We start from the raw sequence: 15,391 nt of genomic DNA, 5'->3' as shown, positions 1-15,391 counted from the left end.
ATGTGTTTGAACATTACCTATATGATATTTGATAAGGGAAGTGTAATAAAGAATCATAAATGTATTTTTATACCCATTTCCATGGAAAATCACTACTTGAGCTTATAGGTGGGAAATGGGCCCGTCCAAACGGGTTGGACAACGGCTAAATGGGTCGACTTAGGTTGATCCATTTCAGCCTTTTTGACGGTGTTAACGTCGCTTCATTGCTCCGATTATTATACCTTAACCTCCAAAACTGCTATTTAAGATCGCCCCAAGGTCTGTCTTTTAACAATTTTCTTTTTTATAGACCCCTATAGTTTGTTAAATGATTTTTATGAATGTTATCTAAATGATCACAAATAAGTTTGACAAAATAGCTTTTATGATAATATAAAATTTCCATCAATCTTGATGCATCCGACTTCTAGTGGTGTAGGAGGTACACTCTTTCGTGCCAGATGAAAATCTATTATGCCATGTCAAAATATGTTTTGCCTGTGAAGCTTCTTGTTAGCTGAAATAATTTCTTAATTAAAAATAAAGAAAAGTTATATGGTTTAATTAAAAACAAAGAAAAGTTATATGGTAGTATTTTTGTAAAAGAAAAATAAGTTAAAACTATTTTGTCAAACTCTCAGTCAAAATAGCTATTTTGTGATATCGTCTTTCATAAATGTCAAACTTCATAAACAGAACAATGTAGCAGGCTTTCATATGTGTTAAAAAAAGAATAAGACTGCATTTTTCATACGGATAAATTTATATATATATAAATTTATTATATATATATACTAATTTGGAACCTACGTTATCTCACAATTTGACACTGTTCATAACATAAGCAAGTAATAGCTTTACACGTGGCAAGTTGTCACGAGTTTCGAGGATGACAGTTACATACATGTTATTACTCACCTTTTCAGCTAGGGTTTCAATGGGTTTTACTCTCGAGATCTTCCTCCACCAACAAATCATTGTTTCCTGACTAAAATGAACCCTGAATCGTGATTCTTTTATAACCGTTGAACCCTAAATCGTCTTCTGAGATCTTTCACAGTTGTGTTGCTTCATGTACTCTGCAACCGGTTAGTACAGACCCACGCCCTTTTTATTTTGATGTTGTTGCTATGTAATCATTGCTCTTACTCGATTAGGTGTTTTGAATTGCTTTGTTTTCGTCTCAAATTCTAATTGGGTGTTTTTTTATTTGGGGACTAACTGATTGATTAGGCCTAATACATGATATATACGGCTAATTGTCAACGCTTAATTGGGGCATTTACTTGATTAAGGATCTTTATAATTTGGGGATTAAGTAATTAGTGTTAATATGATTTTGGCTGTTCATTAATCCTGATTAATGATATGTCAACAATAACATATATGTCTACCACAGCCCATTTGAGTGTCATTTTAATTTAATGGTCGTATTCAGGGTTCATTTACACATTTTTTTAGTATTTATTTGAATAATCCTGTAACTGATAGTTATAGTTGAAGATGTCTTTTTGGTTGTTGCAGTGTCAAATGGCTCTGTAACACCCCAGCTTTAAGCGAAATACGCCTGGGTGTAACGTACAGATCACTCATAGCTCGTAACACTATTTAAAGCGGCAATAATTATATCATTTCATTTCGTAACGTAACAAGTACACAATTATTCATAATTAAAAATAAAAAGAAACATTTCATCAAAACAATAAATAAGTTCTTTATTCAAATATCCTAAAGTATACTAATGATCTTCATCCTTAGCATGCCATCGATTCAACCTGTAGCACGTTGAAAATAATATATTTGTCAACAACTAAGTTGGTGAGTTTTCATAAGTTTTTGAGTATACATATATATAAAAACCACGATTCAACATTCGTAATGCAATAAATATCCAAGCGTAAAGTAAATGAAATCAATTAATGCCGTCCTCCCGTTCCTTTAGCCGAGGCCGTAGTAATAGGGGAAATGAGAACCACCTTACGAACAACCGAAGTCATAACGTTAGACGGCGTGGGTACGTCCCGTCAGACCCTCCCACTATGTGTATGTGTATGCGTTTGCGTAACTTCCACCATAAGAATAGTAAACACGTTGCAAGCAAGTTCACGTATAATCATAAACAATATGCAAAAATAATATTAACATGTACGTTAATTGTGAATCGGTTTATAAATAAGCATATAACTAACATAAAACTTGTGATATGCTACACCCCAAAAATATTAAAAGCGTTAAAACGGGGTTATGAAGAACTCACTTGAAATAGGGAAATACGGTAACGAGGAGATGATAACAATTAACGCAACTAGATGGTTCCGCGAGAAGTCCCGATAATTTTTCCTAGTTATAAGGTATAAACAACATAAATATCTAAAGCGAAAAGAAAAAACTAAACATGAATATAAAACAAAATTAGGTTTATAATAGATTTAGGAATCGTTAAAGTGTTCACATAAATTTTATGTATACGAAAATTTTATTAGTTTAAATATTCATAAAAGTCACCATTATTATTATATTATTATTATAAAAAAAAGATTTATAATTGATTATATATATATATATGTATGTATATATATATATATATATCCGAAAACGTTTAACGAGAGTTTCTTTTAAGTGTTTTAACGGTGTTCGGGTTGTTAAACAAATGTAAACATTATTAGTTTTAATGTAGCAAAGTATATAATAAATAAAAATGGTTTAAAACAATTAATACAAAAAAATCAACAAAAACCGGGCATGGGGGAATCAAACCAGCGCCCCAGACCAATTTAAAGCCTTAAAAGACGTGCACTAGCCAACTGGGCTGGTGACTAATCTGGTTAGAACACAAGAAAGAATATATGTATATTATAGTTCTGATTTCGCCAAATTCTATTATAAACCCTAAATCATATCGATCTCAATTGAAGATTATATATCTCTGTTGATTAAAATTGACAGAGGGGTTTTATAAAACGTTCCAAATCGATCACAACACATATAACAGTTACCTGGTTTGGATAAGGATTGATGGTGAACATGAACTTAGGGTTTCGGCTTGAACAAGAACTTAAACGCGATTCTGGATAGCTTAAGAGGTGAAATTGGTTTAGGGTTTAGGTTAGCAATGAAGCAAGGGTTGTGTGGGACTCGTTAATTGTAATATAAACGGGTATTTATAATGCAACGAGGTCAAGTTCAGCCCGCGCTCATAATTAATGAAAATGATTCGTATTGATGTGATTAGCTGCCAATTACGCGTTATACTATAATAGGAAGGAGCGTGTATGATAAGGATCATCCTAATTAAACCAAAACCCGCGATTTGGGGGTCAAACGAAATCAAAATTGGAAATGGGGGGTGATGGTGGTGACGGGAAAGGAATAGGGAAAGAGGGGGTTTGAATAAAATTTGCAACCAAGTCCTTCAAGATTGGTTTGGTGGTCAATTGTGGCAAACGATATAGTGTAGGGGTTAAAAGTGCAAACAATAGATACTTTAAACGATTATAAATTAGATTACTACGAGTCACACGTAAATAAAACAATAAAGATGAAACCGAATAACATACTTTAATAATAGGACTTTTTTTTATTAAATGAGGATCTGATTACAAATGGGTAATAAAACGGAAACAAACACGACCCGAACACGACGAATGTCACAGCATTCCAAACTTTTAAGAAATTTCGTCCCGAAATTAGGAATTAACATCCGTAGCAAAAAGATGCGGATACTTAGTCTTCATTTGGTCTTCACGTTCCCAAGTGACTTCCGCACCGCGCTTAGATTCCCAACGAACCTTGACCAAAGGGATCCGGCTACGCTTGGTTTCCTTATCCATTCGATCCACTATTTCCATCGGTCTCTCAACAAAGTGCATTGTCTTATCGATACGTACCTCGTTGAGAGGGATATGAAGGTTCTCGTCGGCTAGACACTTTCGAAGGTTTGAAACATGAAACACAGGATGGATGCCTTGAAGCTCTTGCGGGAGCTCGAAACGATAAGCAACATCTCCAATTCGTTCAAGGATTATGAATGGACCAACAAAACGAGGGGCTAGTTTACCCTTCATATCAAAACGGACTACTCCTTTCCAAGGTGAAACCTTGAGGAGGACAAGGTCGCCGACTTCGAATTCCAAGGGTCGTCGTCGCTTATCAGCGTAAGACTTTTGGCGACTTCTAGCAGTAAGCAGATTATTACGAATTTGAGCTATTTTTTCGGTGGTATCTTGTACCATTTCGGGTCCAGTGAGCTGAGTCTCACCGATCTCATTCCAACAAATAGGAGAACGACATTTAAGGCCGTTGAGCGCTTCGAATGGAGCCATTTTGATGCTCAAATGATAACTATTATTGTATGAAAACTCAACCAATGGAAGATGAGTATCCCAATTACCACCAAAATCAAGCACACAAGTTCTTAGCATGTCCTCAATGGTTTGAATGGTTCTTTCCGACTGACCATCTGTTTGAGGATGATAACCGGTGCTAAGATCTAAACGAGTTCCCAAAGCGGTTTGAAGCGAATTCCAAAAATGAGACATGAAACGACCATCACGGTTAGATATAATACTCAAAGGTATACCATGGCGACAAACAAACTCATTGACATAGATTTGAGCGAGCTGCTCGATCGAATGCTTTTCCCGAATGGGAATGAAATGGGCTGATTTAGTTAATCGATCGACGATTACCCAAATACTATCATGTTGCCTCTTGGTGGTGGGAAGTTTTGTGACGAAGTCCATCATAATGTTCTCCCACTTCCAGACTGGAATAAAAGGTTGCACGAGCAATCCAGCAGGTTTTTGATGCTCGGCTTTTACCTTAGCACATGTTAAACATTTTCCGACATAGATAGCAATATCTTTCTTCATGTCGGGCCATCAGAAAGTAGTTCGAAGGTCGAAATATATTTTATTCGCACCCGGGTGGATAGAATATCGTGACTTGTGAGCTTCGTCCATTATAAACGTGCGAATATTGTCACGACCTGGGACCCAAAGGCGGTTAAGAAAATAGAGCAAACCATCACGCTTGGTTTCGAGTTGAAGTTCAGCACCACACGACATCTCTTTGTACATATTGCCTTCAGTGACGGAGATGTGTTGGGCCTCAAAGATACGTAGTTGAAGATTGGTTTGGATGACAACGCATATAAGAAGAATGCTTTTGACATGGGTTTTGCGACTAAGGGCATCAGCTACTACGTTTGCTTTACCGGGATGGTAACGTATTTCGCAATCGTATTCACTAAGAAGTTCGGCCCATCGTCGTTGTCTCATGTTCAAATCTTTTTGGTCAAAAATATGTTGGAGACTCTTATGGTCGGTGAATACCACACATTTCGTCCCATACAAATACTGTCTCCAAATTTTCAACGCGAATACAACAGCTCTGAGCTCAAGGTCGTGTGTCGTATAATTCTTTTCATGAACCTTAAGTTGTCGTGACGCATAGGCGATGACCTTGCCTCGTTGCATGATAACGCAACCGAGACCTTGATTCGAGGCATCACAATAGACAACAAAATCCTCATTTCCTTCGGGAAGGGCTAGGATAGAAGCGTCGCAAAGCATACGCTTCAAGGCTTGAAAAGCTTCGTCTTGCTTAGCCCCCCACTCATAAGGTTTACCCTTATGAGTTAGTGAGGGGTAAAGCGATCTTGTAAAGTTCAAAATGAAACGACGGTAATAACCAGCGAGGCCAAGAAAGGATCAAACTTTCGTAGGTGACGTCGGGGTCTTCCAATTTTTAACGGCTTCGATTTTAACGGGATGAACATGAATGCCTTTTTCGTTAACGATATGGCCAAGGAATTGGACTTCATTTAACCAAAACTCACATTTGAAAAACTTGGCAAAAATTTGTTCTTTCTTCAATAACAAAAGGATATCATGCAAATGCCTTTCATGCTCAAGTTTAGATTTCGAGTAAATGAGAATGTCATCAATAAACACGATCACGAACTTATCGAGATAAGGCTTGCATACGCGGTTCATAAAGTCCATAAACACTGCAGGTGCATTGGTCAAGCCGAAAGGCAATACCATAAATTCGTAATGACCGTAACGAGTTCGAACGTTTAACGAGAGTTTCTTTTAAGAGTTTTAACGGTGTTCGGGTTGTTAAACAAATGTAAACATTATTAGTTTTAATGTAGCAAAGTATATAATAGATAAAAATGGTTAAAAATAATTAATACAAAAAAATCAACAAAAACGGGGTCTGGGGGAATCGAACCCGTGCCCCAGGCCGGTTTAAAGCCTTAACATACGTGCACCAGCCAACTACAGCACACAAGAAAGAATATATGTATATTATAGTTCTGATTTCCCCAAGTTCTATTATAAACCCTAAATCAAATCAATCCTAATTGAAGATTATATACCCTCTGTTGATTAAAATTAACAGAGGGGTTTTATAAAACATTCCAAATCGATCACAACCCATATAACAATTAACTAGTTTGGATAAGGATTGATGGTGAACAAGAACTTAGGGTTTCGGCTTGAACAAGAACTTAAACGCGATTCTGGAAAGCTTAAGAGGTGAATGTGGTTTAGGGTTTAGGTTAGCGATGAAGCAAGGGTTGTGTGGGACTCGTTAATTGTAATATAAACGGGTATTTATAGTGCAACGAGGTCAAGTTCAGCCCGCGCTCATAATTAACGAAAATGATTCGTATTGATGTGATTAGCTGTCAATTACGCGTTATACTATAATTGGAAGGAGCGTGTTTGATAAGGATCATCCTAATTAAACCAAAACCCGCGATTTGGGGGTCAAATGAAATCAAAATTGGAAAGGGGGGGGTGATGGTGGTGACGGAAATGAAGAGGGAGGGGGGGGGGTTGAATAAAATTTGCAACCAAGTCCTTCAAGATTGGTTTGGTGGTTAATTGTGGTAAATGATATAGTGTAGGGGTTAAAAGTGCAAACAATAGATACTTTAAACGATTATAAATTAGATTACTACGAGTCACACGTAAATAAAACAATAAAGATGAAGCTAATATTTCTACGTTTTTACGTTTTTCCGGTAAGTTTTCCCGTTCATGTGTTATACCTATAACAATGGTTGTTTTATATTTATTTGAAGTTTTATATTTTTCCTGTTTTTTTCTTTCACATGTTGTTCTTCAATGTTCTAAATAAAAAGTTTCATCCGTGGACATTATTATTATTCTTTTTCCGGTAAGGCCAATAATAAATTGTAAATCAATTGTTTAACATTCTATAACATGTAGCATTACCGCGACTAATTTTTTTTATTTCTAAAATGATTACAATTTCGAATTTTAAATTCCAAATTTAAGTTAAAGTTGAAATTTGTAAATGGTTGGTCAATATTCCATAACGTCTAAACTTACCATAGTTACAATTTATTATTTTCTAAAACTATTTGATTTAAAAAGTTTAAATTTCCAAATTTAAATTAAAGTTGATTTTTTTATTTAATTGTTGGTCAAACGTTTAAGTTGGTCAAACATTTTTAAATTGTCTGGTCAAACATTAAGGTTGATTTCAACTTTAAGTTGACCTTTTTAAATGGCTGATTAAACAAACATTCATAATTTCTAAAATTACCATCACTAAAATTTATTATTTCTAAAACGATGTAATTTTAAATTTATAAATTTCCAAATTTAAATTAAAGTTGAATTTTATGAATTACTGGGTAAATATTTCATAACATGTAACATTACAACGATTAAAATTTATTATTTGTAAAATGAATATTAATATTTAATTTTCTTATTTCAGGTTATGCTCCCAACTTGATATAGCTAATTTCATGGGTTGAAGATTTGTTGATAAGATATCTTTTTTTTTGTTTAATATTGATGTATATTTTTGTTATTATTCATGTATTTATGTATTTTTCACAATTTATGTAATTTATTTGATTTTTATACAATCAATCATATATAGTTGTTGGTTTTGTCAATTTAATATATTTTATAATTTATAATAATTATTGTAATTTTAGTAATTTTGTTATTATTAATTCATTACCTTTTCTAATTAGTTGTTACATCTTATTTTGACATAAATACTAACATTTACACCTTACCATTTTTATATTTCAATATATCTGACGTAAAACATTACTATGTTATTATATTGTAAGATACATTATATTTCTTATATATAACCAATTACATTATATATGGAAAACCCAATAAATAAGTTATAAAGTTTTCATTATTTTAATTACAGAAAATTTAAACTTCTTTTAAATTCGGAAATTGACCAATCTTTCAACAAATTTTTAAAGGTTTTAATACTCTCCATAATTTTAAACTCATTTCAAAAATTTTCCATAATTTTTTTAGGTTTTCAAAGTAACCGATTTAATTTTCATAATTGTAGTTATTTCTAAATTAGTTAGTCATATTAGTAAAATTAGAACATATTTGATTTTAATTTTTGTGATTTGGCATTAACTATAATAAGTTATCATTTTAATATTCAAAAAACTAATTGTTAAACTAAAAATACTTGCCATAATTGTAATGTAATATTACTTTAATTTACGTGAATATTAATTATTATTTAATACTAAAATAATAACTGTATTATTTTAGAACACAATATTCAAATTGACATAATTTCTAATAATCAATACTTAATATATTATAAATTAAATAACCATTTTATCATCATTTATAAATATTATTCGTCGCATATGATTTAGTGAATATTATTAAACATGACAAGTTTTCTTAATTTATTAATATTATTATTCCTATGAATCAAGATATTTCAAATTATTTCTATCTTTACATAGAAGACCAGATTCAAACTTAAAACTACAAAATTTAAACTCCTTTTTAATTAACATATTTAAACTCTTTTTAAATTCGGAAATTGACCAATCTTTCAACAAATTTTTAAAGGTTTTAATACTCTCCATAATTTTAAACTCATTTCAAAATCTTTCCATAACTTTTTGAAGTTTTCAAATTAACCGATTTAATTTTCATTTTTGTAATTATTTCTAAATTAATTAGTCGTATTAGTAAAATTAAAACCGCTTTGATTTTAATTTTTGTGATTTGGCATTAACTAGAATAAGTTATTATTTTAATGTTCAAAAAACTGATTGTCAAACAAAAAATACTTACCATAATTGTAATGTAATCTTACTTTAATTTACGTGAATATTAATTAATAACTAATACTAAAATAATAACCACGTTATTTTAGAACACAATATTCAAATTGACATAATTTCTAATAATCAATACTTAATATATCATAAATTAAATAACCGTTTTATCATCATTTATAAATATTATTCGACACATATGATTTAGTGAATATTATTAAAAATGACAACTTTACATAAAATATTAATGTCACTTTCTATTTCAAAAATTAAATTAATCACATATTAATTTCTTATTGTTATTATTTAGAGTAGTTTCAATTGATTATGAGATTCCACACCCGAAACATAAGTTTCTTTTTATATTCACCGTTTTAAATTTGGTTATGTATGTTCAATTTTTATTTTTATTTTTTGAATTTGTGTTCACAAAATATTAATGTTACTAAATTTCTCAATAATATATATTAAGAACATTATTTCTAAATTAATTAGTCATATTAGTAGAATTAAAACCGATTTGATTTTAATTTTTGTGATTTGGCATTAACTAGAATAAGTTATTATTTTAAAACCGAAACATAAGTTTCTTTTTATATTCACCGTTTTAAATTTGGTTATGTCAAAATATTAATGTCACTAAATTTCTCAATAATATATAATAAACACGTATTATATTTTTATCCATTTTAACTAAAAAGTTTTTTAAACATAATATAAATCTTCTAATTATAACATCCAAACAATTTGATAGTCTAAGTCTTCATAATGTTTTCAAATAATATTAAAAATATTTGATAATTTATTTCCTATACGTTTATATTTTGTTTTCATTGATTTTGCATTATATTTTTTCACCTTTAACTATTTTCAAAGTCAACATAAAATTTTTTAATCTTTCCAAAGTTATTTGAAAATTCATTTATTGTAAAATGTTTTCAAGTTTTTCAAGTTTAACAAAATATTAATGTCAGTGATTTAAAAGTTTGTTGCAAGATTGGTCAAAAATTAAAAAAAAAAATCATAATTTTTTAAAGTTGACTAATTCCAATTTTTTTATATTTTGTAACTATTTTGAAAATATTTCAAAACAGGTTGTTTTAGAAGAGTATCAAATTTGTTAGGTATAAAATGACGGCCAAAAAAGTTTTTATTGATATATATTTTTGGTTTAATGGTTTAAGTTAAAGATATTTTATGTTGTCATTTTACTTTGTTTATTGTTGTATGTTATTTTGTTTAAATAAAAACCAAAATTTAATAAAAACAATTTTTTAGTGTTCAAATGTTACTCATTATTAAATATGTTATTATGGTATATTTAATTTGGATGTTGTTTTATTATATTTTCAGATGATGAAACAAAATGAGTTTCTTTTGGTAAAATGTTTGAAGAAGTTGATGTTGTTTAATATGAAAGTACATGTTTATGTGTTTTGTTGATGTTTTTTGGTTGTTCGATGTACATTAACTTATTGTAACTTTTAACTTTAAGATCTAGACAATGTAAATGGTTAACATTTTGGTCTGAAAGTTTGAAGAAGTATTGTGTTGTTTGAATTTGTTGTTTAAATTTATTATGCTTGTTATGTTCAAATTAACTTCCTGTAATTTGAAAGTTTTAATATTAAGACAACGTAAATCTATTACTTTTTGGTTGGTATGGTGATTTGTTAAGTGACAACGTAAATCTATCAAGTTTTAATAGTTAAAGAAATATTATGTTTGTTTAAATTAATGTTTAAGTTGGTTATGTTTAATGACAAGTTATTCCACCCGCGTGTCACGCGGACATATACTTCCACATAATATATTAAAAAACTCGCAACCGGACATTTTCCACAAATTTGGACTCTACATAATTTAGTTCCCACCTAGCCCTTAACCACCACCGCTAAAACACACCAAATATATGCCCACCAATTTCACTCCGGAACAACTCTTTTACGGCTATCGATCACCACACACCAAATATATTAAAACACTTTCACTTATAATGACTTACGTCGTAGTTAGATAAAATCATTAAATATGAAACAAAAGCAGAGCCATAAAGATCACACATGAAAAATCAAATACAAATTTAGTTGTAATCTTAATGCATAATCCAAAAGAAATAAAAGTTCACAAAAACTTCGTCTATATTTACTACACAAATGGAGGTACAAATCCATAACAAGCCAATAATATCAACACATATTGTAGCATATGTAAAAAAAAAATATATGTATTTAGCTCAATTTAGCCATAATGAGACCTTCTAATGATCCAATGAATCCCACAGCTGACACAAGAAAGCAACCAAAGCTAAAGGTTTTAAGAGCAACCCATTTTCTTGACCAAGGTGCAATCTTTCTTCGCACAAAGTACATCTCAACCGGGAAATAAACGACTAATGGCCAAAAGTTTAGCGCCCCTAACACTCCCAACACTTGGTTGAAATATGGAAACAACATTGCTAGTCCCGTGGTGGACACAACGTATAGTGTTCTTAAACATAACCGGAAGGGATTCATCTGAAATGTTGTTAATAATGGCAGCTTCAATTGGTAAAACCCGTTCACAAAATGACTGTCGGGGTATCGATCAGAAAACCATGTTTCTACTAGTGCAAACACGGGTTGGCTGAAAACCTGTATAATTTGGAAATTTAGTTTAAGCTTTTGTTTTGAATATTGACATAAAACTAGAGGTGACGCTAGCTTATGACACATTTATTTTTAAATGGGTTACGTTTTTTGTCTAGTAAAAAGGAAACGGGTATTATATCTTTTGTTAGCACATTTATTAAACGAAAAAAGTGTAATAAAAAGTATGTTTGCGAGTCAGTCAAACCGTTTCAACTAAGGGTGTGCATGAAACAGAAATAACCAAATCAGAACGGGAATAACCAACGTAACCGAACCGGAATAACTGATCTAATAAAAACTGGCAGATTGGTTTTATGTTATTTTAAATAACAACGGATTTTTCAGTGCGGTTTCGGTTTTGCAACAAAAAAGTACAATATCCGAAAAGAAATAAACGAACCGTAACCAAAATAATCTACGTAACCGAACCGAAATAACCTAACCCAATAAAAGCCGACGGTTTGGTTTTTAGTTATTTAAAAAAACCGATTTCCTTTTCGGTTTTGCTATAATGAAAATCAAACTGGATCGAAATAACCGAACAATAACCAGAAAACAGATTTGAGGTAATTTACAGAAATTAGTAAATTGTGTAGCCCAAAACTATTAGGTTTAAATGTGTAATAACCAGCCAAATATCAATTAACATAAAAGTTTAGGCCAAAGCTTTGTGCCTAAATTCATTATTTTGGTCCATTTTTTCAGCCAAAAATTTTCAAGCCCGAATGGTAAAACTGAAAAAACGAAACAAAACGGTTTAAAACACTCAAATTCAAATTATTTTTCGGTTCGATTTGAGACCAAAACCTACATGGCACACCTCTCTGGTTTCGACCCACTTTTCAACCCGAACCCATTTGACATGCAACATCAACTCCACGGTCTCCACCCAAAATAAAATAAATGTGTGGCACCTGATATCCGCCAACAAGATGAAGAATGACACAAGCATTAGCTAAGTCAACAAGCCAATAGGGCTCATAAAACCCGAATCCGGTCAAAAGATTGCCAGGTGTGTTGTTTCCAAAAGCTGCATACCCAAAGCTCCCGCAGCACAAGTAGAATAAGGTGGTGATTAGTATTGCAGACCGTGAAGCTTTCTTCATGGTTTTGGTTTCCGATGGTGGTTTCAATGTATCCTTCATTAACAATGAAGTTAAGATCAGTTATTGTTTATGCAACTTTAAGTAAGCGCGTTTAATAAACGAACCTGAATTTCTAAGAGAATTATTGAGTACGGGTAAGCGAAAGCTATGTCTCCGAGACCCTGAAAACTAGCCACACTTTATCAACTGCAGAAGCTGCTGGAACTCCTCCAATGCTCCCCATAACCTCACCATTTACTGAAAGTCAAACATAATGTATTTGGAAAGATTTAAGACGGTAGTCTTAGGTAGATGTAGTGATTTCGACCCGTTTATGGAAACTGGTCTATTAGGGGTGTATTTCTTCACTGACGGGTCAAACTGGTAAACTTGTAAAAGGTAACTAAAAGTGAAACAGGTTGAATGGGTACAGGGGTTGTCGCACCCAAGCATTGACTTGTTTGTAAGCCCATAAAAGAACCAAACATTGTTCATGAACTGTTCGACTGTAAGTTCTTTTACTTAAAAGATCGCCAACAACATTGTATGTTTAGGTAAACGAAGGAACATGAGCACATGCTTAGTTGTTCATTATGTCCGTGAACATTCATATATGTTATCTTTGTTCGGTTATGTTCATTTATGCAGGTTTATTGACAACAAATTAACACTCCAAATATAATTAGGATAAGGAAAACTAAGAAAATCGAGATCAAGGAAAAATGTACCAATAACTTTTGCTAAACCGAGCCCCAAACCGATGGTAGAATAAGCAAACGACATGATAGCAGCAACAACGGATAGCCATGCCATGTTATGAAAATTTGGTATCTGAGACATCACAATTTGCACAAGTCCAAACAATAGCATATAGATGCTGTCCGGATATGTACAACCAGCATCATGCCTTGTTCGTGGTAACAATTTGATTTTAATATTGCCCTGCATCAAATATCATAAACTGATGATGAATATTTAATTCATCATACCAAATATTATAAATCCAATACTTGTGAATAAATTCACCTCATACTGGTAGCAGTTGCAATAGTGTAAGCAATGTCATTCCCATATAAACTCTCGTTTAATAAAACTGCACATATCCATTGGCTCTTCTCCCCTGCGTGTTAAAGTTAGCCCCAAATTCTACTTGGCGCCATTAATACAACTAGACGCACGCTAGTATCTGACAAGAAGCTGATCCAAGAGTTAGCTGCTCTGCTCCTACTTGGACCAGCCAGGGGAAAACAAGGACAGAAAGGGCCCACCACAAAATGAGGCGACGAGTGAAGTTACAGTACAGTGCCCATAAGTAGCGGATAGAAAGGTCTCGACGAGCCTGATCATGTGGCATACGCCATTGGCGGTTTGTTGTAACTGTTTAAGGCTCCACTTTCTTTCGTCACTTAAGAAGTTTCCGCAATTTGAGTGATTTCCGATCCTTTCCTTTCTTATTATAAAACATAGGGGTGTGCAAGAAACCGAAAAAACCAACCCGAAACAAAAACCGATGGTTTGGTTTTACGTTTTTGTGAAAACAGAACTTACAATTCCATTTTGGTTTTGCATGTAATAAAAACTGAAACAACCCGAATTTCTAGATTTTTATTATTCTGTTTTTTAATTTAAGTAAATTATAATTCATAATTTGAATGATCAGTTAACCTCGACTAACAATCAATCAGGGTTAAAAAAACTGACCTAAATAATAAGTAACAGCCTGAAGAAAGGAGGTATTCCGATCGGGGCCATAGTCGGAGTGTGGAGAGAGGTAACAATCGAAAGAATGGTGGTAGAAACCACAGTGACCGCAGCGAAAACGAGGATTGCAGGAGGCCCGAAGAGCCATCCAAGTTGAGCTAAGCTCCATCCAAGTGATAACACTCCTGCTCCCATCACTCCTGTTATTATATGCGCTATCGCCGTCCATATCGTCCCTGTTCGGTCCAGAGATGAACTTGAGGATCGAAGTAATGGAGAATCATCTGTGTATTTCGCCATTCGATTGGATTGGATTGGCTTGAAAGTTGTTGAACCAGAGACGTGTGAAGTTGGAGTTTTCAAATATGTTGTGGCACTGTCATGTGATTATTATTATTATTATTTATAGTGAAACCCAACCACGGGATCGTTTGAGAAGCCGCATACGTGTCGACTGTTTTTATTATTTTAAATTACTAGTTAAATCATTGTGCCCTTGTCCAGACGTCCACTTGTCTTTATTCCTGGTTGAAAGGGATTTGTGATGTACCCAATACCTGTTTTTCAATTTTAAACATCTCTACATCCCTTTTATATGTATCTATTTATTAATTTGTATTTGTATTATTAATTTCTTCTTGGTTTTGTATTATACCATGATATTATCTGTGTTTCACACGAGTATAAAATATTTAAAAACACAATATATACTTAACATCATATATTTAATGAAATACAAGTGTTGTATTGATAAATATATGATAATTTTACATGAATTATAGACATCATAACTTATTTGAATCAAATACAAAAAAATACAAAGACTAACAAATAATTATCATGCAAATGTTACATTTACAAATAAATGATAATTTTACCTGGTC

General features: G+C 32.3%; 1 protein-coding gene and 1 pseudogene across 2 annotated transcripts; both read right to left on the bottom strand.

Annotated features, from left to right (window-relative positions):
• Positions 1-4,862: 4,862 nt before the first annotated feature.
• Positions 4,863-5,261, bottom strand: LOC143607820 (uncharacterized). The gene has a single exon (XM_077083121.1). The coding sequence runs from the start codon at positions 5,259-5,261 to the stop codon at positions 4,863-4,865; it is 399 nt and encodes a 132-aa protein (XP_076939236.1).
• A 5,904-nt stretch (positions 5,262-11,165) lies between these two features.
• On the bottom strand, positions 11,166-14,854 carry LOC143607821 (putative amino acid permease 7; annotated as a pseudogene). Its single transcript, XR_013149061.1, has 6 exons — positions 14,508-14,854; positions 13,833-13,926; positions 13,535-13,748; positions 12,932-13,064; positions 12,636-12,860; positions 11,166-11,724 (listed from the first exon to the last, which is right to left on the bottom strand). The product of XR_013149061.1 is annotated as a putative amino acid permease 7 (transcript).
• Positions 14,855-15,391: the final 537 nt, after the last annotated feature.

This window comes from Bidens hawaiensis, unplaced genomic scaffold, assembly GCF_021521415.1.
Source record: "Bidens hawaiensis isolate Kalapana, Puna unplaced genomic scaffold, B.hawaiensis_p1.1 tig00087311_1, whole genome shotgun sequence".
NCBI lineage: Eukaryota > Viridiplantae > Streptophyta > Magnoliopsida > Asterales > Asteraceae > Bidens > Bidens hawaiensis.
This window is presented reverse-complemented; position numbering and strand designations above follow the sequence as displayed.